Source organism: Pollachius pollachius (assembly GCF_949987615.1).
Source record: "Pollachius pollachius genome assembly, chromosome: 14".
NCBI classification, from domain to species: domain Eukaryota; kingdom Metazoa; phylum Chordata; class Actinopteri; order Gadiformes; family Gadidae; genus Pollachius; species Pollachius pollachius.
The window spans coordinates 12321986-12340759 of record NC_136947.1 but is presented as its reverse complement, the minus strand read 5'-3'; the positions used below and the strand labels follow the sequence as shown (position 1 = coordinate 12340759).

The 18774-nt window shown below is 45.0% G+C and overlaps 2 protein-coding genes and 1 pseudogene across 3 annotated transcripts; 1 reads left to right on the top strand and 2 right to left on the bottom strand.

The window, feature by feature from the left end:
- Nucleotides 1–14: 14 nt before the first annotated feature.
- Nucleotides 15–8020, top strand: eif2b5 (eukaryotic translation initiation factor 2B, subunit 5 epsilon). The gene is made up of 16 exons (XM_079750881.1): nucleotides 15–331; nucleotides 565–689; nucleotides 882–1067; nucleotides 1437–1614; nucleotides 1717–1797; nucleotides 2060–2137; nucleotides 2317–2629; nucleotides 2853–2998; nucleotides 3174–3321; nucleotides 4193–4294; nucleotides 4414–4515; nucleotides 4777–4867; nucleotides 4967–5093; nucleotides 5634–5759; nucleotides 6074–6184; nucleotides 6791–8020. The coding sequence occupies exons 1-16, from the start codon at nucleotides 182–184 to the stop codon at nucleotides 6848–6850; spliced, it is 2124 nt and encodes a 707-aa protein (XP_079607007.1). The 5' UTR covers nucleotides 15–181; the 3' UTR covers nucleotides 6851–8020.
- LOC307085747 (mitochondrial ubiquitin ligase activator of nfkb 1-A-like) lies at nucleotides 7064–9454 on the bottom strand (annotated as a pseudogene). Its single transcript, XR_013812820.1, has 4 exons — nucleotides 9258–9454; nucleotides 9073–9160; nucleotides 8760–8958; nucleotides 7064–8397 (listed from the first exon to the last, which is right to left on the bottom strand). The product of XR_013812820.1 is annotated as a mitochondrial ubiquitin ligase activator of nfkb 1-A-like (transcript).
- Nucleotides 9455–9883: 429 nt separating this feature from the next.
- mul3 (mitochondrial E3 ubiquitin protein ligase 3) lies at nucleotides 9884–16842 on the bottom strand. The gene is made up of 9 exons (XM_079750607.1): nucleotides 16725–16842; nucleotides 16480–16604; nucleotides 16290–16377; nucleotides 16079–16199; nucleotides 14979–15485; nucleotides 13296–13419; nucleotides 13110–13197; nucleotides 12330–12450; nucleotides 9884–11214 (listed from the first exon to the last, which is right to left on the bottom strand). Exons 2-9 carry the CDS (start codon nucleotides 16594–16596, stop codon nucleotides 10683–10685), a joined length of 1698 nt encoding a protein of 565 aa, XP_079606733.1. The 5' UTR covers nucleotides 16597–16604; nucleotides 16725–16842; the 3' UTR covers nucleotides 9884–10682.
- Between the last annotated feature and the right edge of the window lie 1932 nt (nucleotides 16843–18774).

The following is an 18774-nucleotide window of genomic DNA, read 5'->3' as shown; positions in this document are numbered from 1 at the left end:
GTTTATTTGCATTATAATATACTTTATTGTATTATAATATCGCATTAAATACGATTAATAACATTTACATTAGTTTACTATGCTACGATAAACAAAACAATAGCAACTTGTTTGCGCTAGAATTGTCCAGACAGAGCCACCGTCTATCAATCTGACGAAACATTGGAAGTAGTTGTCAGAGATGTCAGGTAAAGGAGGAAAACAAAGTCGCTCAGGAGGCTGCAGAAAGGGTGCCGATGACCAGGAGGAAGAGGAACAGCCGCTGCAGGCTGTTCTTATTGCTGACAGCTTCAACCGGAGGTTTTTTCCGATCACCAAAGACCAGCCAAGGGTAGGTATTCTAGATAGATAGCCGAACAAGCTAACTAATGCTAATGCTAGCAACACTAGTAAGCATGCTGTATCCTCTTGACAGGTTGGGGTTAAAATCTCATAAACCCTAATACATTATTTACTAGACCGTAATGAATTGGATTTACCGGATTATAGAATTCCCGGTTTCAATACATGGATGTTGATATTAACATTATTGATAAATACTACTCGAACTTTTAAAATCCGCAGGCATTACTCCCACTAGGAAATGTGGCTATGATCGACTATACACTGGAGTTCCTGACTTCCACTGGGGTGCAGGAAACATTTGTCTTCTGTTGCTGGATGTCCCATAAAATCAAGGAGCACCTGCTGTAAGTACGGCATATATCATCTCATCCATGATGATGATAAATCCCTCAATGATATATCCATAAAGTCAGTGTTATACACATGCGTTTCTTCAATCAAACCTCTTTATCACGGTTTATAAGTTGCATATTTTTGACGTGGTGCATAATGTAATATAATGGTTGAATCATCTGTCTATCCATCTCTCCCGACAGTAAGTCGAAGTGGTGTCGTCCTACCTCCCCGAACACAGTCCACATCATCACCTCTGACCTCTACCGCTCGCTAGGCGATGTGCTCAGGGACGTGGATGCCAAGAATCTCGTTCGCTATGACTTTGTGTTGGTGTACGGAGATGTGGTGTCGAACATTGACGTCACTCAGGCCCTGCAGGAGCACAAGTAAACCACTCTTGTATCTCTTGTTTTGCTCTTTAGTCATTCAGCAGATGCTTCTATCCAAAGGAACTTTTTATTGATGTTTTCGTAAACAGGTTATTGGTCGCCTAAAGGTTTGGCTGCAGACACTGGGGTGTGAACCCAGAGCCACATGAATAAGACTCCAATGCCAACCCTACACTATCCTCCACCGAAGGATGATAGTTTAAATCGTTAATAATCATTTGGATATTTTAGGGCACTTTAACCAAAGTAGTTTAGGCTCTCCCTGTCAACATATTTTCTTACAAGGCTAATTATTCTTTCAAGGCTACTTTCCCACCTCGATTTAAAAAGGTTCATAGACCAATTTAAGTGTTCCTTATACTCCAGGCACCGCAGAAAGGTGGAGAAGAATATCTCGGTGATGACCATGGTCTTCAAGGAGTCGTCGCCGGGTCACAAGTCCCGCTGCGAGGAGGACGACATCATCGTCGCCATGGACACCAAGAGCCAACGAGTCCTGCACTACCAAAAGACACAGGGACTGAAGAAGCTTCAGTTCCCCATGGTGAATGAACTGGATGTGAAGCAGCAGGCCCTTTATGATATGGTAAAGTGATGTTTTAGTTTGTGGGCTGACTGGTGACCTTTTTTCTTTTTGACTCTCCAGAATATTTTCCACAACGGAAGCGAGGACTTTGAGATCCGACACGACCTGCTGGACTGTCACATCAGCATCTGTTCCCCACAGGTCAGTGTCCCACCAGATACAGGAGGTCTAGAGACACGCTGAAGGAGTCCCTGTACCAGATGCAGGGACAATGTCGGTCTCCCATCAGATATAGGGTGTTAGCCTAACTGCTTCTAATGAGCTAGTTAATGGGTGTCTCTGTAGAATTGTAAGAGCCCCTGAGTAGGTCAATAAAGGCTGAGTGCTACATGTGCTGCAGTCTGTTAAGGCTACACCTGTTTTGCTTCATGTTCTGTCCTGTTTCTTACCGTTTCTATTTCAGGTGGCTGAGCTCTTCACTGACAACTTCGACTACCAGACCAGGAACGACTTTGTCCGAGGGATGCTGGTCAACGAAGAGGTACAGAAGTCAAAGTTAATCCAATTATTAATTAAACAAAAATTCAGTGATTGTAAAATGTCAACTGATGACTCAGTGATTGGTCCAGACAGACTCTTCTGCTTGGACCAATCAAGTGGTTTATTTTTTATTATTGCTCTTTTCTTCTTCACCATCATCATCCGTTTAATCGTCCACAGATCCTGGGCAACCAGATCCACATGCACGTCACCAAGGACGGCTACGGTGCTCGCGTCTCCAACCTGCTCATGTACGACTCGGTGTCCTCGGACCTGATCCGGCGCTGGATCTACCCGCTCACGCCGGAGGCCAACTTCACGGACCGCGAGGGCCCGCCGTGCACACACTCGCGCCACAACGTGTACCGGGGCCCCGGCGTGAGCCTGGGCCACGGGAGCCAGATGGTGGAGAACGTCCTGATCGGCTGCGGCACCAGCATCGGGGCCAACTGTCACATTTCAAACAGCGTCATCGGGAGGAACTGCAGCATAGGTGTGCACGCGAAAAGGCTGTCATGGATAATGGGCGCCGGGGGGATTCGGCTAGGCTTTGTCACAAGAAAAGTGGTCCCCCATCTCTTTATTTTTATGGCCATTTAATTTTCAATAAGCATCCTTCAGAATCCTTCAGAAATCCCTACAAGGCCCCGTGGTAAAAGCGTATGCTTAATGATTGAATGGATATGAATGAATGTGTGTTGTTCTATCGTCCACAGGGGACAACGTCACCCTGGACTGTGCCTACGTTTGGAACCACGTCACCATCTCCAAGAACGTGACGATCAGCCAGTCAGTGGTCTGTGACCGGGTGGAGATCAGGGAAGGGGTCCAGCTAAACAAACAGTGTGTCCTGGCCTACAACGTAAGCCTAGCCTTCACAGAGCACCCTAAATATAGGCGGTCTCATAGAGTGCCAAATAAAGGTGTGTGTGTGTGTGTGTGTGTGTGTGTGTGTACAAATACATGCGTCACTTTTTCATCAGGACAACTTCATGGATGCAGATTCTAGGTTATAGATGTACCGTTCGTGTGTGCAGGTTGTGATCGGACCGGACGTCTCCCTACCGGACGGCACGGTGGTCTCCATGCACCACCCAGATGAGGAAGAGGAGGAAGACGACGATGAGTTCCTCAGCGATGGCGACGCAGACGCCAGCCAGAGTAAAGAGAAGAACAAGCAGAAGGGTATGTGTCAGGTTTTAAAGGGGTGATATTATGCCACCAGGTGTGATTAGCCATTACAAGCCGGATGAAAATCTGCCTTTTCCTGCGCTTTAGTGACATGACAAGTGGGAGTGTCCACCTAGATGTATGATTGATAGATTGTGATGCTTCTATCAATCATACAGAATAAGGCTTACCTCACTCACACCTGGTGGCATGATATCACCCCTTTAACGTTGAGTGCCAGGAGAGAGAGGGGTCAGTGTCTCCATATCCTGGGGTCTCCCCCTGGTGGTAGTATTGAGATTATCTTGAGTGAGACATCCAACTCCTTAAACCGATATTTCATTGGCTTAATATCCAGTAGCCCACCATCAAACCCACTTTAATGACATTAACATTTAGGGCATTTAGCAAACGCTTTTATCCAAAGCGACTTACAATAAGTGCATTTGTTACAATAAGTACATTTGTCATAAGAAGTGAAACAATATATCGCTGTCGGTACAGTAAAGATGTTCATAGAACCAAGTGCAAGTATTACAATCGCTAGGCTAACCCATTCCCCATGTAAAGCAATGTTAGCAGCTACTGTAGATGCACAATTAAGTACCTCATAATAACATGACCATGTTATTATGAAGGGCTCCATTTTCGACCCCAAATGCACTACCTTTGATCCTACGAAAATTCCCAGAAGAACGAGCTTTAAACAAGTCCCTGAGCGTATCTTTTGTAGTGTTTTTTGTTTTTAAATATAAATAGTATATATGTTTGTAAATATGTAAAACGGGTGACATATGGCTGGACAAGTGCCACATATACGCAGCATGCATCCTTCTCCCTGTCCAGAAGCTAATGAGGCCTTCTTGGACTGCCTGGTTCTGTCCAGGGTTTAACCCAGCGGAGGTTGGCGCGGAGGGGAAGGGATTCGTGTGGAAGACCAGCAGTCTGGACGACACAGAGGACGAGGAGCTGTCCCAGTGCCTCTGGGGTGAGATGTGGGAAGCCTAGGAAGAACCCCCCCGTCAAGAATGCATTTACAGCAATGAAACGGATAATATATAATGTATACTGTAGATGTGGATTCTGACAGTCCGCCCTTTGTTCCAGGTTTGGTCTTGAACCCTGACCCTGAGAGCGACAGCGAGGCCAGCGAACCCGACGACCCCGACGACCCTGTCATCCCCTCCCCCGAGATGGACGATGTCAAAGGTGAGGGGGTTGTTCTGCCCTGGATACACCTCTACAGAGATGTGGGGGGGTTCCCTGGTTGTGGTTCTGGTACCGTCGCCCATTGGCATAAATAGCTTTTCCTAATAACTTTAGGATTTAAGTTGTCTAAAATATGTTCTCTTTTTATCGATGGGAAATGTACCTTTGCTCCTGTAGTTGCCTAAGTTATTGGTTTAGTGTTTAGTTCTTCCCTGAGTGGGGTATCCTGGGTAATAGAGTTCCCCTCCCCCCCCGGTGCAGTGTTTGAGTTGGAGGTACTGGGAACTCTCCAGCGAGGCCTGGAGGAGAACATCGGCTGTGACAACCTGGTGGTGGAGGTCAACTCCCTGAAGTAACGGCCTCAACACGCTTCATTCCCCATTTGCAATACAATTCGCCACTATCTGCCATGTTGGCTCCACAGCTAGCCTGACGAGCTCTCTGTCTCCAGGTACGCCTATAACATCACCCTGAAGGAAGTGATGCAGATGCTGACCAGGGTGGTGCTGGAGTTCCCCTTTCAGCAACAGCAGGGGGTACAGCTCTCCGCGGCCCAGTATGCTACCATCCTTCTGCCCGTGAGTACTGACGGAGCCTTATGACAGAGTGTTAGACTCACAGCAGGAGGGTACTGGGTTAGATCCCCCGTGTACACAGTCTAACCTGTGGGCGTCCTTGAACAAGCGGCCATACACCATCCTCTTACTGGCATGTCTTATGTGGATAGGGCCTTCTGTGCAACTGCCCGTACCCTATGGAATAACGTACCACTTCACATCCCTTCTGCCCCCTCTCTGACACGCCCTATCTGCCCCCCCCCCAGCCTATCTCCCTATTCCCAGGGTTATATACATTTAAGTTATTATTATAATAATTATTATTATTATGTCACGATTATTTTTGCTGAAGGACCAAATTATAACTTGATAACTTCAACTTTATTAATAAGATGATTTGATATGAGGTGCACAATATGTTCTCTTGACCGCAAAAGTACCTTCCGAGAGTGCCTTCCTATACCACTCAGCAGAGTCGAATACTGTGCAGTAAAGCTCACAGGGTAGACTTGATGGATGAATCCCTTTTCCTCATTCATCCCCTCTTTCCACCACCCTCAGCTGATCGAGAGGTGGGCGCCGCTCTTTAAGAACTACGTGAAGAAGGCTCAGGACCACCTGGACTGTCTGTCAGCCTTTGAGGAACACTTCCTGGAGCAGGAGAAACACTGGCCGGCCATGATCAAGGTCAGGACCCATACGATCTCCGTCTCTGTCTCTCTCTCTCTGTCTCTCTCTCTGTCTTTGTGTGTGTGTTCTCAAAGGCAGAGAAACGTCATGAAGGCTTAATGAAAGCTTTGATAGTTTGTTTGACATGTAGCTTAGAATCACACATCATAATTGAACCTGGATCACTCCAAAGAGTATTGACCGTGTTTAGCGCACTATTAGACTGAGCCAAGAGCCTCCCCCTACATGCTAACCAGTCCCAGATATGTCCTAACAAAATGTGGGTCACTGTGGAGACACCGTAGTAACGGATCTGACGTGTTGGTCACCAGGTGTTGATGAGCATGTACCAGCTGGAGATCCTGGGGGAGGAGCTCATCATGCGCTGGTTCTCCCAGGGAGCCACCACGGACAAGGGCCGGCAGCTGCGCAAGAACCAGGGGGTAGGTACCCTTAGATCCAGGGGGGTAGGTACCCTTAGATCCAGGGGGGTAGGTACCCTTAGATCCAGGGGGGTAGGTACCCTTAGATCCAGGGGGGTAGGTACCCTTAGATCCAGGGGGGTAGGTACCCTTGGATCCAGGGGGGTAGGTACCCTTGGATCCAGGGGGGTAGGTACCCTTAGATCCAGGGGGTAGTTACCCTTAGAACCAGGGGGTTTGTACCGTCAGAACCAGGGGGGTAGGTACCCTCAGAACCAGGGGGTAGGTACCCTCAGAACCAGGGGGGTAGGTACCCTCAGAACCAGGGGGGTAGGTACCCTCAGAACCAGGGGGTAGGTACCCTCAGAACCAGGGGGGTAGGTACCCTCAGAACCAGGGGGTAGGTACCCTCAGAACCAGGGGGGTAGGTACCCTCAGAACCAGGGTGTAGGTACCCTCAGAATATTATGGTAGGTACCATAATATCTAATAACACTGAGGTGTTGAATAATGTAACACTGAAGGCACACTTCACATGCATCTAAAAACCAACGACTAGCTAACCCAGAGGGACAGTCGAGAAACAGAACCCCTGACGTCCCCTCTCATCCTTGGTTCTAAAACCAGCTGCAGAAGTTCATCAAGTGGCTGGAGGAGGCTGAGGACGAGTCATCAGGAGACGAATGACGCTGATGAAGAAACCGTCGATCTGAAAGACTGTTTATGGGCATTCAGATGGGGGCGGGGGAGAGCTCCTCTGGTGTGGAGGTCTTCCTGGCCATCACTCAACTCTTCCCTGATCCAGAGAAGATGCAATATATCACACAGTGTCACGACAGGGCACAGGCGTGTGCTCCGGGAATGGCTTTATCCAAATAAATAGGAGACCACCGTGGGAAATGTAGTCATTCAGTTTATTTCATGTTTTTAACACTGTCAAAAGAAAACTACAATCCAGGTAGAAACAATCCCGATTGACTGAATCAAATTTGGCACTCGACGAAACACAACATGGGATAACAGCAGTATGGCTATAGGCCTGAGTTTGGGCATGCATTGTTACACTAAACTGTAGAAGCTAGCAAGCAGCGGTGTGCATCATTGTGACCTTCATTGATATTTGATTCTGGGGTGCTTCTTTGGGTAGCCCACTCAATCCAGGAGAGACTACACCTTTTCATGCCATGTCATGTTTTTCTTTAAATATGGAATTTCCCTTTAAATTACGGGAACTTTGAAATGTTTTGTTTTCAGTCTTAATGGATACAAAATAGTTGAACCATTCCTATCAGAAATATTTAACGCCACCATGTTATTCTTCAATAAAGGAGGAAAATACATTCATGTGAACACCATGTTGGAAAAATCATAGTTACTTATTGAAGATATAGCTAAATAAGTAAGAGCTATATTATAATATAACCCTGTCTGACACTATTATAATTATTATGAGACACATAGCTCAAGACATGGGATCCTAGTGATATATTTATGGGGGATAAGGTACGAGGAAAGGAATGAATACAGTATTATCAAGGTTTAAATCATTTTGGTTGCCATTATAACTAATGTATGGCCGGGGTAGTCCCTTGCTCTAACAGTTGACCTCAGACAAGGCCATTCTCACCTAGAATCTCTTATTGATTGTTTACATCAACTGGTCCATCCAACTAATTTCAACAAACAGCCACGGCTCCCACACACCGTTTTGGGTGACTTTACCCGCAAAAGGCAGATCATTAAAAAGAAATCACGGGCTATTTATCGTTTATCGTTGTGTTTCTGGAGGAGGTCGTAGAGGGTTTCCGCCAAATAGATGGTTCCGATGGCGCCGCACCCCACCGCCAGCGTCTTCCACATGGAGGCGGAGGTCTCGTGCCGCTAAACATATCTCTTGTAGTCAGTATGCAGCAGGACGTACGGACGGCCGTCCTGCGGCGCCTGCAGCCTCATCACCCTACCCCCGCCTCCGCGTCAGCCTCCAGAACCAGCTCCCCGAAGCCCGTGACGGTGGCGCGACCCGCAGCATCTCCTCTGTCCTCGACTTGTAGAAGAACCTCGAGTCGCTCGGATCCTGAGGGGCTGCAGCCGACAAGCCCCTCTCTACCACGCAGCTGCTTTGGCAGTTGACCGGGTCCAGGTCCAGGCCCGTGGCCTCCAGGGGGTTCTGGACCTTCACGTAGACGTCACCGTCGCTTCCACCGGTGGTGGTGTGGCCCCCCGGGGCCACCAGGCTGAAGGGGACCGTGTGGTGGGTCTCCTTTCGGTTGGGGCTCTGTGAGTCCCTGGAGTTAGTGTTCGTGTTCGTTAGTGTTTGGGTTAGTCAGGGCTCATGTGTTGGGGTTCAGCAAAGGCAGGTCTATAAATGTTTAGTAAAGTTGACCCCTACCAGAAAAGGTTCAGTGCGTCAATGCCGACCTTCAAGTAGGCATCCCTGAGCAGGAGGCTCTCTAGACTCCTAATGTCACGTGTCATGTATTATATGTGTAAATATGGACATGTATTTGATGACACAATGTATAATAATGACACATTGTCATCCATAACGATTTACAGTGAGAACCCAGAACCCTTTGCCAGGTAATCCGCAAAATACTAACCCATGATTAGCCTATCCTGCCGTTGCCAATTGAGGAGTAGGGGATCGTAGATGTACTGCCTGAGTGTGGATGTTACCATGTTAGAGTCAGAGCTCCAGGTCTCCCAGTGCTCCTCTTCTGATATCTTCTGGACAACCCCGAAGCCTCGAGGAACAAACTCGCTGGCCAGCGGCTCCCCATCTGGCTGGACCAGACCTTCATGATCAAACCAAACACAGGTCAAGTCACACCAGTACGTTTATTAACCTGTGTGGTTAAATGTGTGTTTATCATGGATTTAAAAAGGGTGGAAGCATGATGTAGCCTTACCGTCTACAGCAATGTATTGGAATCGTTTGCCAGTAGATGACGTTAGTATTTTTAACAAATGTTGATCTAGTTTGTAAGTGGGTATTTCCTGAAATGAAATGTATTAGAATGTTTACTATTCACAAGCAAGTGGTTTCCTTTTGTATTTGTGGGTTGTGTCAAGTGTTCATTAAGCCTACCCATACTTTAATCTTTCGCAATTCTTCTTTCTTGGCCCGGTAAAAATTATAAAACAATCCAGAGAAAGCAAAACTGGATCCGATGCCAAACAAAACCAAGGGGTTAGGAAGATCACTCATGGTTTCTCTGGGGAACAAGAAGCCAAAGTTAATGTGAAGGAATATCAGCTAACCAGTGAAGGGTGACTAACATCAGCTTAAAAATCAACAAGATAAAAACATGACAATGTTTCACGTCGTTTGTCTGAGTGACGTCGTACACTAGGATCCAATGGAAAACTAAATATGCGCTTTGGCGATTTTAACGCTAGAGGACATCAAAGCAGCGGATTACTAGGTTTTGTTGTGTCATCATGAAGCTGTCATCGGTGTAACTAGGAGTTTCAACATTTTAAAGTGTGCGTGCCTCATAGCATAGCCTATAATGCATCACAACATACCGATTGAATATTGCATATTGCAATTGCATATTTTAAACCCCTTTCTAGTCTACAATAATTGGAAAACGTTAATAGAACACTTTAATCAAACATTTTAATTTGACTTTAATTACAGACCCATGTTTAATTTGAATTTGTAGTTCAATTTAAAATGAACTGCTATGCAGATACATTTATTTCAAACTGACGGCATTATAGAGTCCTTTAATCCGATCTTCTTACATGTTGTATTGTCTTGTGACAATGTAATCAATAACTTTGTTAATTCATAATGAATTCACTTCATACAATTACTACACTTTAATGGCACAAATATGTACTTGCTTGATCATGTAATAACAAGCATAATGTATTACTGTCTATATGCCAAAAGCTATTACATTATCCACTCAGCAAATTTAATATAATATCAACCAGTTATCACATTATCGTTTTTTGGCATTATGCCTTCATTAGGTTACATTTTAGGTTTGTTTTAGGTCTCCATCATCAGTTATTACAAGGCCTGTAATAACTTGTTTTCAGTTAAAACGTCCGTATCAGAAAAATATAGCATCACCCTGTAATTCCTTAATTATTAAGTTTGTAATAAAGAAGACAGGAAAATAAAATCACATGAACACCATGTTCACAAAATACTACATTTACTTATTGAGCATATACCTAAATAATTACAAAAATATACTGTACTATGATTCTACAGTGAAACCCTGTGTTACACCATCATGATGAACTATGAGACAGTGTGGGTGCATACAATGGGGTCGAACCCCTTCCCCTGGCCGTGTTAATCCCATGACCCCATGTTCTACCAGTTTCCCTCAGACAAGGCCATTCTCACCCAGAATCACTTATTGATGGAATACATCAACCGCTGAAATACCCTAATAAATGGCACCTTTTATCTGAACAGCCCTCCTTATCCAACTCATTCACAACCAACAACCTCCCACACACCGTTTTGGGTTGGAAACCCACCAAAAATAACATCTCAAGGTCTATATAATTTCTTGAGGAAGTCATAGATGGTCCCCGCCAAAACTGTAGTCCCGACGGCGCCACACGCCACCGCCAGCATCTTCCACAGGGAGGCGGAGCTGTCATGCCACGCCACGTAGCTCTTGTAGTCCGTGGGCGCCAGGATGAACGGACGGCCGTCCTGCGGCGCCTGCAGCCTCATCACCCTCCCCCCCGCGTCAGCCTCCAGAACCAGCTCCCCGAAGCCCGTGACGGTGGCGCCGACCCGCAGCATCTCCTCGCTCTCCGCCTTGGCGACAACCCTCTCGCCGCTCAGATCTTCGAGGATGGCGTCAGACACGCCCCCTTCCGCCGCGTGGCGCAAGCGGTGGACCCGGTCCAGGTCCAGGCCCGTGGCTTCCAGGGGGTTCTGGACCTTCACGTAGACGTCGCCGACGCCGTCGTGGCCGCCGGCGGTGGTGTGGCCCATGGTGTGGCCCCCTGGCGCCACCAGGCTGAAGGGGACCGTGTGATTCGTCTGCTTCCGGTTGGTGCTCCTTGAGTCCCTGAAGTAAGGTCGTGTTAATTGAAAAGTGTCATTGGTGAGTTAGGGTTAGTGTAGTTAGTGTTTGTGTTAGTGTGTTTGTGTTAGTTAAAGTCATTATGTCCTTTCCTAAGAAAACGCCCACTTCTCAAACATATACCCCTGTGCCCAATGGCCCATTGGTTTGGTGCTAATTCCAGAGGTTCGTAGTTAGATTCTATGGAATTTCATTGCCTGGTCAACATTGGCTGTAATGGGCTGGTCTAATTTACAGCTTCCTCCAGTAGTCTGGTCTGAGAAATTGCGTGACACAAAATCACTGTCATAGGTTGAATACTTTACATTTACATTTACATTTAGGGCATTTAGCAGACGCTTTTATCCAAAGCGACTTACAATAAGTGTATTTGTTACAATAAGTACATTTGTCATAAGAAGTGAAACAATATATCACTGTCGGTACAGTAAAGATGTTCATAGAACCAAGTGCAAGTATTACAATCGCTAGGCTGAATACTTCCAGCAGTAGGGACGCTTTGGCTTGATAGGGGGCACAATCTCACACTGAGGGATTTGGAATAGTTTGGACTATGGCTGTAGCCTATCAAGCGCCCTCCAGCAGTTTTCTCACGGAATTCACTTTTTTATTTAATTTTCCCAAATTGTCAAAATTCCGGCGCAGCTCCGTGCTTAACACCGGTTATTGCTGCCTGCAGCTACAATTGAATAGTTGTAATTGAGTCTATTTCTGAAATAACTGCAGTGATGGCTGTTTTACTTAAATAATGTTAAAGTTACCACTCTTTGCTTCAGAAGACGCCATCACTGTCTTGCCAGCTGGGACCTGTATATTACGTAATCAATAACCACGCGGCCCCTGATTGACCCCTGATTAACCCCTGATTACATTGTAATTTCTGGTATTCGTTGTGTTCGCCTAAAGGTCCAGACTGATCCCCGTATCGAAACGAACGTGAGGTCAGGTGGTCGGGATGTTCTCCAGTCTAGCCTTTATGTAGGCTTAGAACTTTGGGGTTCAAACCCAGAACACTTTGGCAGGAAACAACCCATGACTAGACTACCCTGACCATTTAAAGGGGATAGTAGATCATGTTATGGACTGCCTGAGGATGTTACCATGTTTTAGTCAGAGAGTTCCAGTACTCCCAGTGTTCCTCTTCTGATATCTTCTGGACAACCCCGAATCTTCGAGGAACAAACTCGCTGGCCAGCGGCTCCCCATCTGGCTGGACCAGACCTTCATAATCAAACCACAGTTTAAGTCAAACCTGAACGCTTTATAACTTGTAGGTTGATCAAAGACCTAATATGTAACCTTTCTACATTCAAATATCTGAAAAAGAATAGCCCTGTATTTTGTGGAGTTGTGCACTTACATTCGCCAAAATTTTCAAACAATTGGAATCACGTTTATACACTTGTTATCTGCCCTTTAACCTCCCTCAGGGAAACCATTGAATTTGTTATATTTCTATACCGATCTAGCTTGTACTTCTCTAAAAAGTGTCCCATGCCAGCCACGTGGGCCGTTTTTTGTTTTAGTTTTTTTAAATACGAAAACACATAAAAACTTTATAAAGTATTTTTTGTATGATTGTTTTGACAACCGATTACCGCATTGAGCTACACCACGATTTAATTCCCTACATAACATCTACAGCTGTTGGAGAAGTTGCTCATCGAAAGGTTAGTTAGCAGGTTCACGTTACGTTACGCAATTTCATACCTGCCTGAGGAATGTCAGATATATTTCAGAAGACAAGTTTCCAGCTTCTCACGTCATCAAACGACGCATCAAACTATTGTTTTGATACAGTGACCCCTATCGGCAGAAATCTAATTTCCTTATTTAAATGGGCGTATGTAAAAAGGGTGCATCCATGGTTGTAGCCTCACCTTGTACAGCAATGTATGGGAATCGCTTGCGGGCAGATGCCTTTAGTAATTCTAACAAATGTTGATCTGGCTTGAAAATGGGTATTTCCTGAAAGGAAAAGTAATGACAACGTTTTGTTTATTATTCACAAACAAGTCTCTACTTTTTGTGTGGGTTGTAGAAATGTTCCTTAAGCCTACACATACTTTTAACTTTCGCAATTCCTCCTTCTTGACCCGGTAAAAATGACAAGACAATGCAGATAAACCGAAACTGGATCCCACGCCAATCAAAACCAAGGGGTTAATCGGGTGATCACTCATGCTTTCTCTGAGGAAACAAGAAGCAAAAGTTACTGTCCAGGAATATCAGCTTACCAGGTAGTTGTTAATACACGTTAGAATAAAGTAGACCTGAAATAATGCCGCAGAATAATTGGCTCAAAACGTACCTGTATCAGTGAAAGGGGACCGGTTCTAACATGCAACGATTTATAGGTAAACAAATCTGAAAACAGACCACTTTATTCACTATTTGTCTTTGTAAAAACACAAGGAGACAAACAAACTCGTTCACAGTCATCCACTGGAATATATGAATAGACCTTTTGACAATCCTGACGATGACGCCAAGAAACCTAGGTAGCAAATCCATCTGTGGATTTTGTAGCAAATCCATCTGTGGATTTGCTACCCTCTAGCGGTCAATTCACCAAATAAATAGGTAGGCGTTTCTACATTTGGGCGTGTGTGTGCGTGTGCGTGTGTTCAAATGGCATATAGCAACTATGATGTATTATTTGTGTATACAAATAATACATAACCTATACCTATAAATATAGGCCTATTGTTTCCTGCGTATGTTCTATTGTGGTGTTACCTCGACCTTTAATAAATAACCTTGTTAACTCATAATGATTTGACTTGTTTTATAATGTAATACAATTATTACACTATTAAGGCTCAACTATGTACTTGCTCGATAATGTAATAACTTAAGCATAATGTAATACTGTCAACATGCCAAAAGCCATTCAATTATCCATCAGCAGTTATTACATTATCAGTTTCTTTATAAGGTTTGCATTAGGCCTACATTAAACACAGGTTACATTCTTCCAAGGCCTATAATGCATAGACTAATTGACTTCAAATTTAACTTAAAGTGAACTCCACATTCATAAACATGCACTCTAGGCCCCAGACGTTTTCATGTCATGTTTTTCTTTAATCATGGAATTCCCTTTAAATTCAAGTAACCCTTCGTAATGTTTGGATTTAACACTCTTACAGGGTACACCATAGTTTAACCATACCTATCAGAAATATATACCATCACCATGTTATATTCTTCCATAGTGAAGTTTATCAATAGATAAATGTATCTATTGACAAAGTATGTTAATTAGTATAAAAATATACTGTACTATTTCAGAAGACATCATTGAGAAGAACTATGCAATCAGACACAGGCTCCAGGTCTGGGATCCTAGTGATTTTGTTATGGGAATAAGGTATGAGGTAAGGAATGAATACAGTACTTGACATTATCAGCGATTTGGTGGACGCTTTTATCCAAAGCCTCACAACAGTGTGTGGGTGCATACAATGGCAGTCAAACCCCTTCCCCTGGCCGGGGTAGTCCCTTGCTCTACCGGTTGATCTCAGACAAGGCCATTCTCAGCAAGAATCACTTATTAATTAAAGACATAAACTGGCGAAAATACACCTGACTAACCCCTGATTAAATAAACATAATTGGCTACTCACAATAGGCACGTCTTATCTGAACAGCCCTCCTCATCCCACTCATTTCAACAACCAGCCGAGGCGTGGCTGCCTGCCGAATCCCACGAAGTGCAGATCATTAATAAAAATATCACCGTCTATTTATCGTCGTGTTTCTTGAGGAGGTTGTAGAGTGTTCCCGCCAAAACTGTAGTCCCGACGGCGCCGCACGCCACCGCCAGCGTCTTCCACATGGAGGCGGAGCTCTCGTGCCGCGCCAAGTAGCTCTTGTAGTCCGTGGCAACCAAGATGTACGGACGGCCGTCCTGCGGCGCCTGCAGCCTCATCGCCCTCCCCCCCGCGTCAGCCTCCAGAACCAGCTCCCCGAAGCCCGTGACGGTGGCGCCGACCCGCAGCATCTCCTCGCTCTCCTCCTTGGCCACCGCCCTCTCGCCGCTCAGACCCTGGAGGACCGCGCCGGACAAGCCCCCCTCCGCGGCGCGACGCACGCGGTAGTGGACCCGGTCCAGGTCCAGGCCCGTGGCCTCCAGGGGGTTCTGGACCTTCACGTAGACGTCACCGTCGCTGGGGGAGGTGTAGCCCCCTGGAGCCACCAGGCTGAAGGGGACCGCGTGGCTGGTCTGCGTCCGGTTGGTTTTCCGCGAGTTCCTAGAGTGAGTGTTTATGTTTGTTAGTGTTTGGGTGAGTTAGAGTTCATGTGAGCTAGTGTTGGGTTAGGGTTGAGTTAGGGTTCGACGAGGGCAGGTCTATAAATGTTGAGCAAAGTCGACTCATAACTGAAAAGGTTGTGCCCCTGCTCAGGATTACCTACAGGTAGCTTCCTACCTGTAGGTAACCCTGGGCAGGTTACTTACAGGTAGGAGGCAGGGTTACCTACAGGTAGGAAGATACCTGTAGGTAACCCTGGGCGGGAGGCCCTAGTTTCCTACCTGCTCATTAATGGCACGTATCACCAGAGTCGCTTGGGATCAAAGCATCTTCTAAACGGCTAAATAATATTCAGCTGAATGAGTAGGTTCTATAACGTTGTTCAACAGTGTCATCCAAAGCGACTTCAGAAACATTTTATAAAAAACCCTAACCAATGAGCAGGTAGGGGTTAAGGCATCTTGCTCAATGATGCCCATTGCCTAAAGGTAGGCTAAGGCCATTGGGGTCAAACCCAGAACCCTTAGGCTGGTAATCCGCCATTAATAGGTGATAGTAGATCATGTTATCGTCTTCCTGCGTGTGGATGTTACCAGGTTTTAGACAGAGAGTTCCAGTACTCCCAGTGCTCCTCTTCTGATATCTTCTGGACAACCCCGAAGCTTCGAGGAACAAACTTGCTAGCCAGCGGCTCCCCATCTGGCTGGACCAGACCTTCATGATCAAACCAAACACAGGTCAAGGCAAACCGGTACATGTGCATATCATGGATGTAAAAAGGGTGCAAACATGATGTAGCCCTACCTTCTACAGCAATGTATTGGAATCGTTTCCGTGTAGCTGACTTTAGTAATTTAAACAAATGTTCATCTGGTTTGAAAATGGGTATTTCCTGAAATGAAAAGTAATGAATACATGAGTATGTTTACTATTTTTCGGTGGTTTCGTTTTGTATTTGTGGGTTGTGTGAAGGGTTCCTTAAGCCTACACATACATTTAGCTTTCGCAATTCTTCTTTCTTGGCCTGGTATAAATTATAAAACAATCCAGAGAAAGCGAAACTGGATCCGACGCCAATCAAAACCAAGGGGTTAATCGGAAGATCACTCATGGTTTTCTCTAAGGAACAAGAAGCCAAAGTTAATGTGCAGGAATATCAGCTAACCAGGTCGTTTTTAATACAAGCTAGCAGAGAGAAGACATTAAGTAATGCGACAGAATAACTAGCTCAAAACGTACCAGGTATCAGTGAAAGCAGTGAAACAATGCAGCGGATAAAACAGAATATGTTCCACCTTGATTTCCTTGTTCGTCTGTGTGACGTCGTAAACTGGCATCCAATGAAGTATGAAATATGCGCTTTGGAGATTTGACCGCTAGAGAGCATCAAAGCCAAGGATTACTAGGTTTCGTTGCGTCATCGTGAGCCCATCAAGCGGTGTAACAGCAGTTTCAACATTTGTGTGTGTGTGTGTGTGTGTGTGTGCGTGTGTGTGTGTGTGTGTGTGTGTGTGTGTGTGTGTGTGTGTGTGTGTGTGTGTGTGTGTGTGTGTGTGTGCGTGCGTGCGTGCGTGCGTGCGTGTGTGTGTGGGGTGATGTACATTACATTGCCTATGTAATGTACATCACTTACAAATGGAATGGTCAATTTAATAACCCCCTCTCGTCTACAATAATTAGAAATTGTAATTAACACTTTAATCAAACATTTTAATTTGGGACCTATGCTCAATTACAATTTGTAGTTCAATTTAAAATATAATACTATGCAGAGATCTTTATTATATCAATTAAGGCTATGCATTTTAGGGGCCTACATCTCAGGCGACTGTGACAGACTATGATGTCAACATATTGCCAACTTGTAGGCCCATACTACAAGACGACATTTCAGGCGACCGTTGCTAATTATCAGTGTCCCGTTTCCAATGGAGTTGAGGAATTTACATTGCAACATGTTGTGCTTGACGTTTAACACAGTTCATTTTTCTTTTTTAATTGTATTTCCCCATCTCCATCCACCACCCCATAATTTATGAACTTACTTGTGATTCGGTCCAACGTCGATCCATTCACGGCTTTGTAGTACCATGTCCTTGAGCGTTGTGACTCAAAAGGTGATGACGCCTCACTTCAGACAACGACTATGACTTGCGAAGGTGGAAGGCAGCAATGAAATAGCAAAGACGCAATGATGCATCACCTGAAACATTGTATTTTCACTCGCACTGCGCAATGCAAACCAGGGTTTTAGCTTTGCTTGCCTCAAGAAAAACTGAGAGTGAGGAAGAGCTCGAGATAGAGGGGGGAGAGAGAGTAGGAGATATCTGATACTGTCCTGTCAAGAAAATGAGTCAAGTTTTGAAGACCGCTGAAGACCTACTGAGCAGCGGTGAGGACAATCACAGAGTGAGTCAATAGCATAGGGCCTGTTTAATACGTTCTGTGGTAGGGGACCCTATGTAGATCTAACGGCCTACACATAAGAGCTAGAAACTGCTGACAAGAATATCATTATGACTGCCTGTATATTTACATGTCATCCTACACATATACAGCCTGCAGTTCCACAGAACTGCGGATCATTGTAGATTGTTTTTCTACATTTCTTTATTTATTGAACCTTTATCTATTAAGGAAGTCCAATTAAGGTTAAGCTCCACCTTTTTGCAAGAGATAACTGATATCATAAACAGCTCTTCAAGTTCACTTACGGTCAATGATGGAATTGATATCTAATGGATTTCTTCAGTATCAATAGCTTTTCCACAATGGTTTGTTAATATTACATAATGGATTATGCACTATGGACCAAAAGTGCAGTATGATGTATGAAATGTGTGACTAAATCCATGTCTGTCTCTTATGTGCTGCTTTCGGTAAATACGCTTGAAGCGTTCCATCTCTTCATAACACAGCATTTGTAAAGACTCCTTGACAAAAGTCAATATTACATGAAAAACCGGACACATCCTCCGACTGGCTTGCAGATAAGGTCAGGGACTTCTGATAGCAACAGAGATCAAGGAGTAAAAGAAGATTATGAATGATGATGGTGTGTGTGTGTGTGTGTGTGTGTGTGTGTGTGTGTGTGTGTGTGTGTGTGTGTGTGTGTGCATATGATTGTTTGCATGCTCAGAAAGCAAAGCTTTATTGATGCCTGGAAGGTAAACCAAAAACGGCTACCGGAGAAGAGAGATTATGATTAAGGAGAAGATGATGAAATAAAAAAGGAAGAGATGACAGTAATCCGTCCTCCCTGGAGTCGTCCAACCGGATTCCATGTCAT

What these genes read in the sequence shown, in the direction of transcription:
- eif2b5 (XM_079750881.1), top strand. Translation starts at nt 182, where the DNA reads ATGTCAGGTAAAGGAGGAAAACAAAGTCGCTCAGGAGGCTGCAGAAAG. An exon ending in AGAAGCTTCAGTTCCCCATG is followed by an intron (nt 1,615 to 1,716) that starts GTGAATGAACTG and finishes TTGACTCTCCAG; the next exon opens with AATATTTTCCACAACGGAAG. An exon ending in ACTGGCCGGCCATGATCAAG is followed by an intron (nt 5,760 to 6,073) that starts GTCAGGACCCAT and finishes GTTGGTCACCAG; the next exon opens with GTGTTGATGAGCATGTACCA.
- mul3 (XM_079750607.1), bottom strand. Translation starts at nt 16,596, where the DNA reads ATGAGTGATCTTCCGATTAACCCCTTGGTTTTGATTGGCGTCGGATCC. An exon ending in AAGAATTGCGAAAGCTAAAT is followed by an intron (nt 16,378 to 16,479) that starts GTATGTGTAGGC and finishes TTTTCATTTCAG; the next exon opens with GAAATACCCATTTTCAAACC. An exon ending in AACTCTCTGTCTAAAACCTG is followed by an intron (nt 15,486 to 16,078) that starts GTAACATCCACA and finishes CACTCACTCTAG; the next exon opens with GAACTCGCGGAAAACCAACC.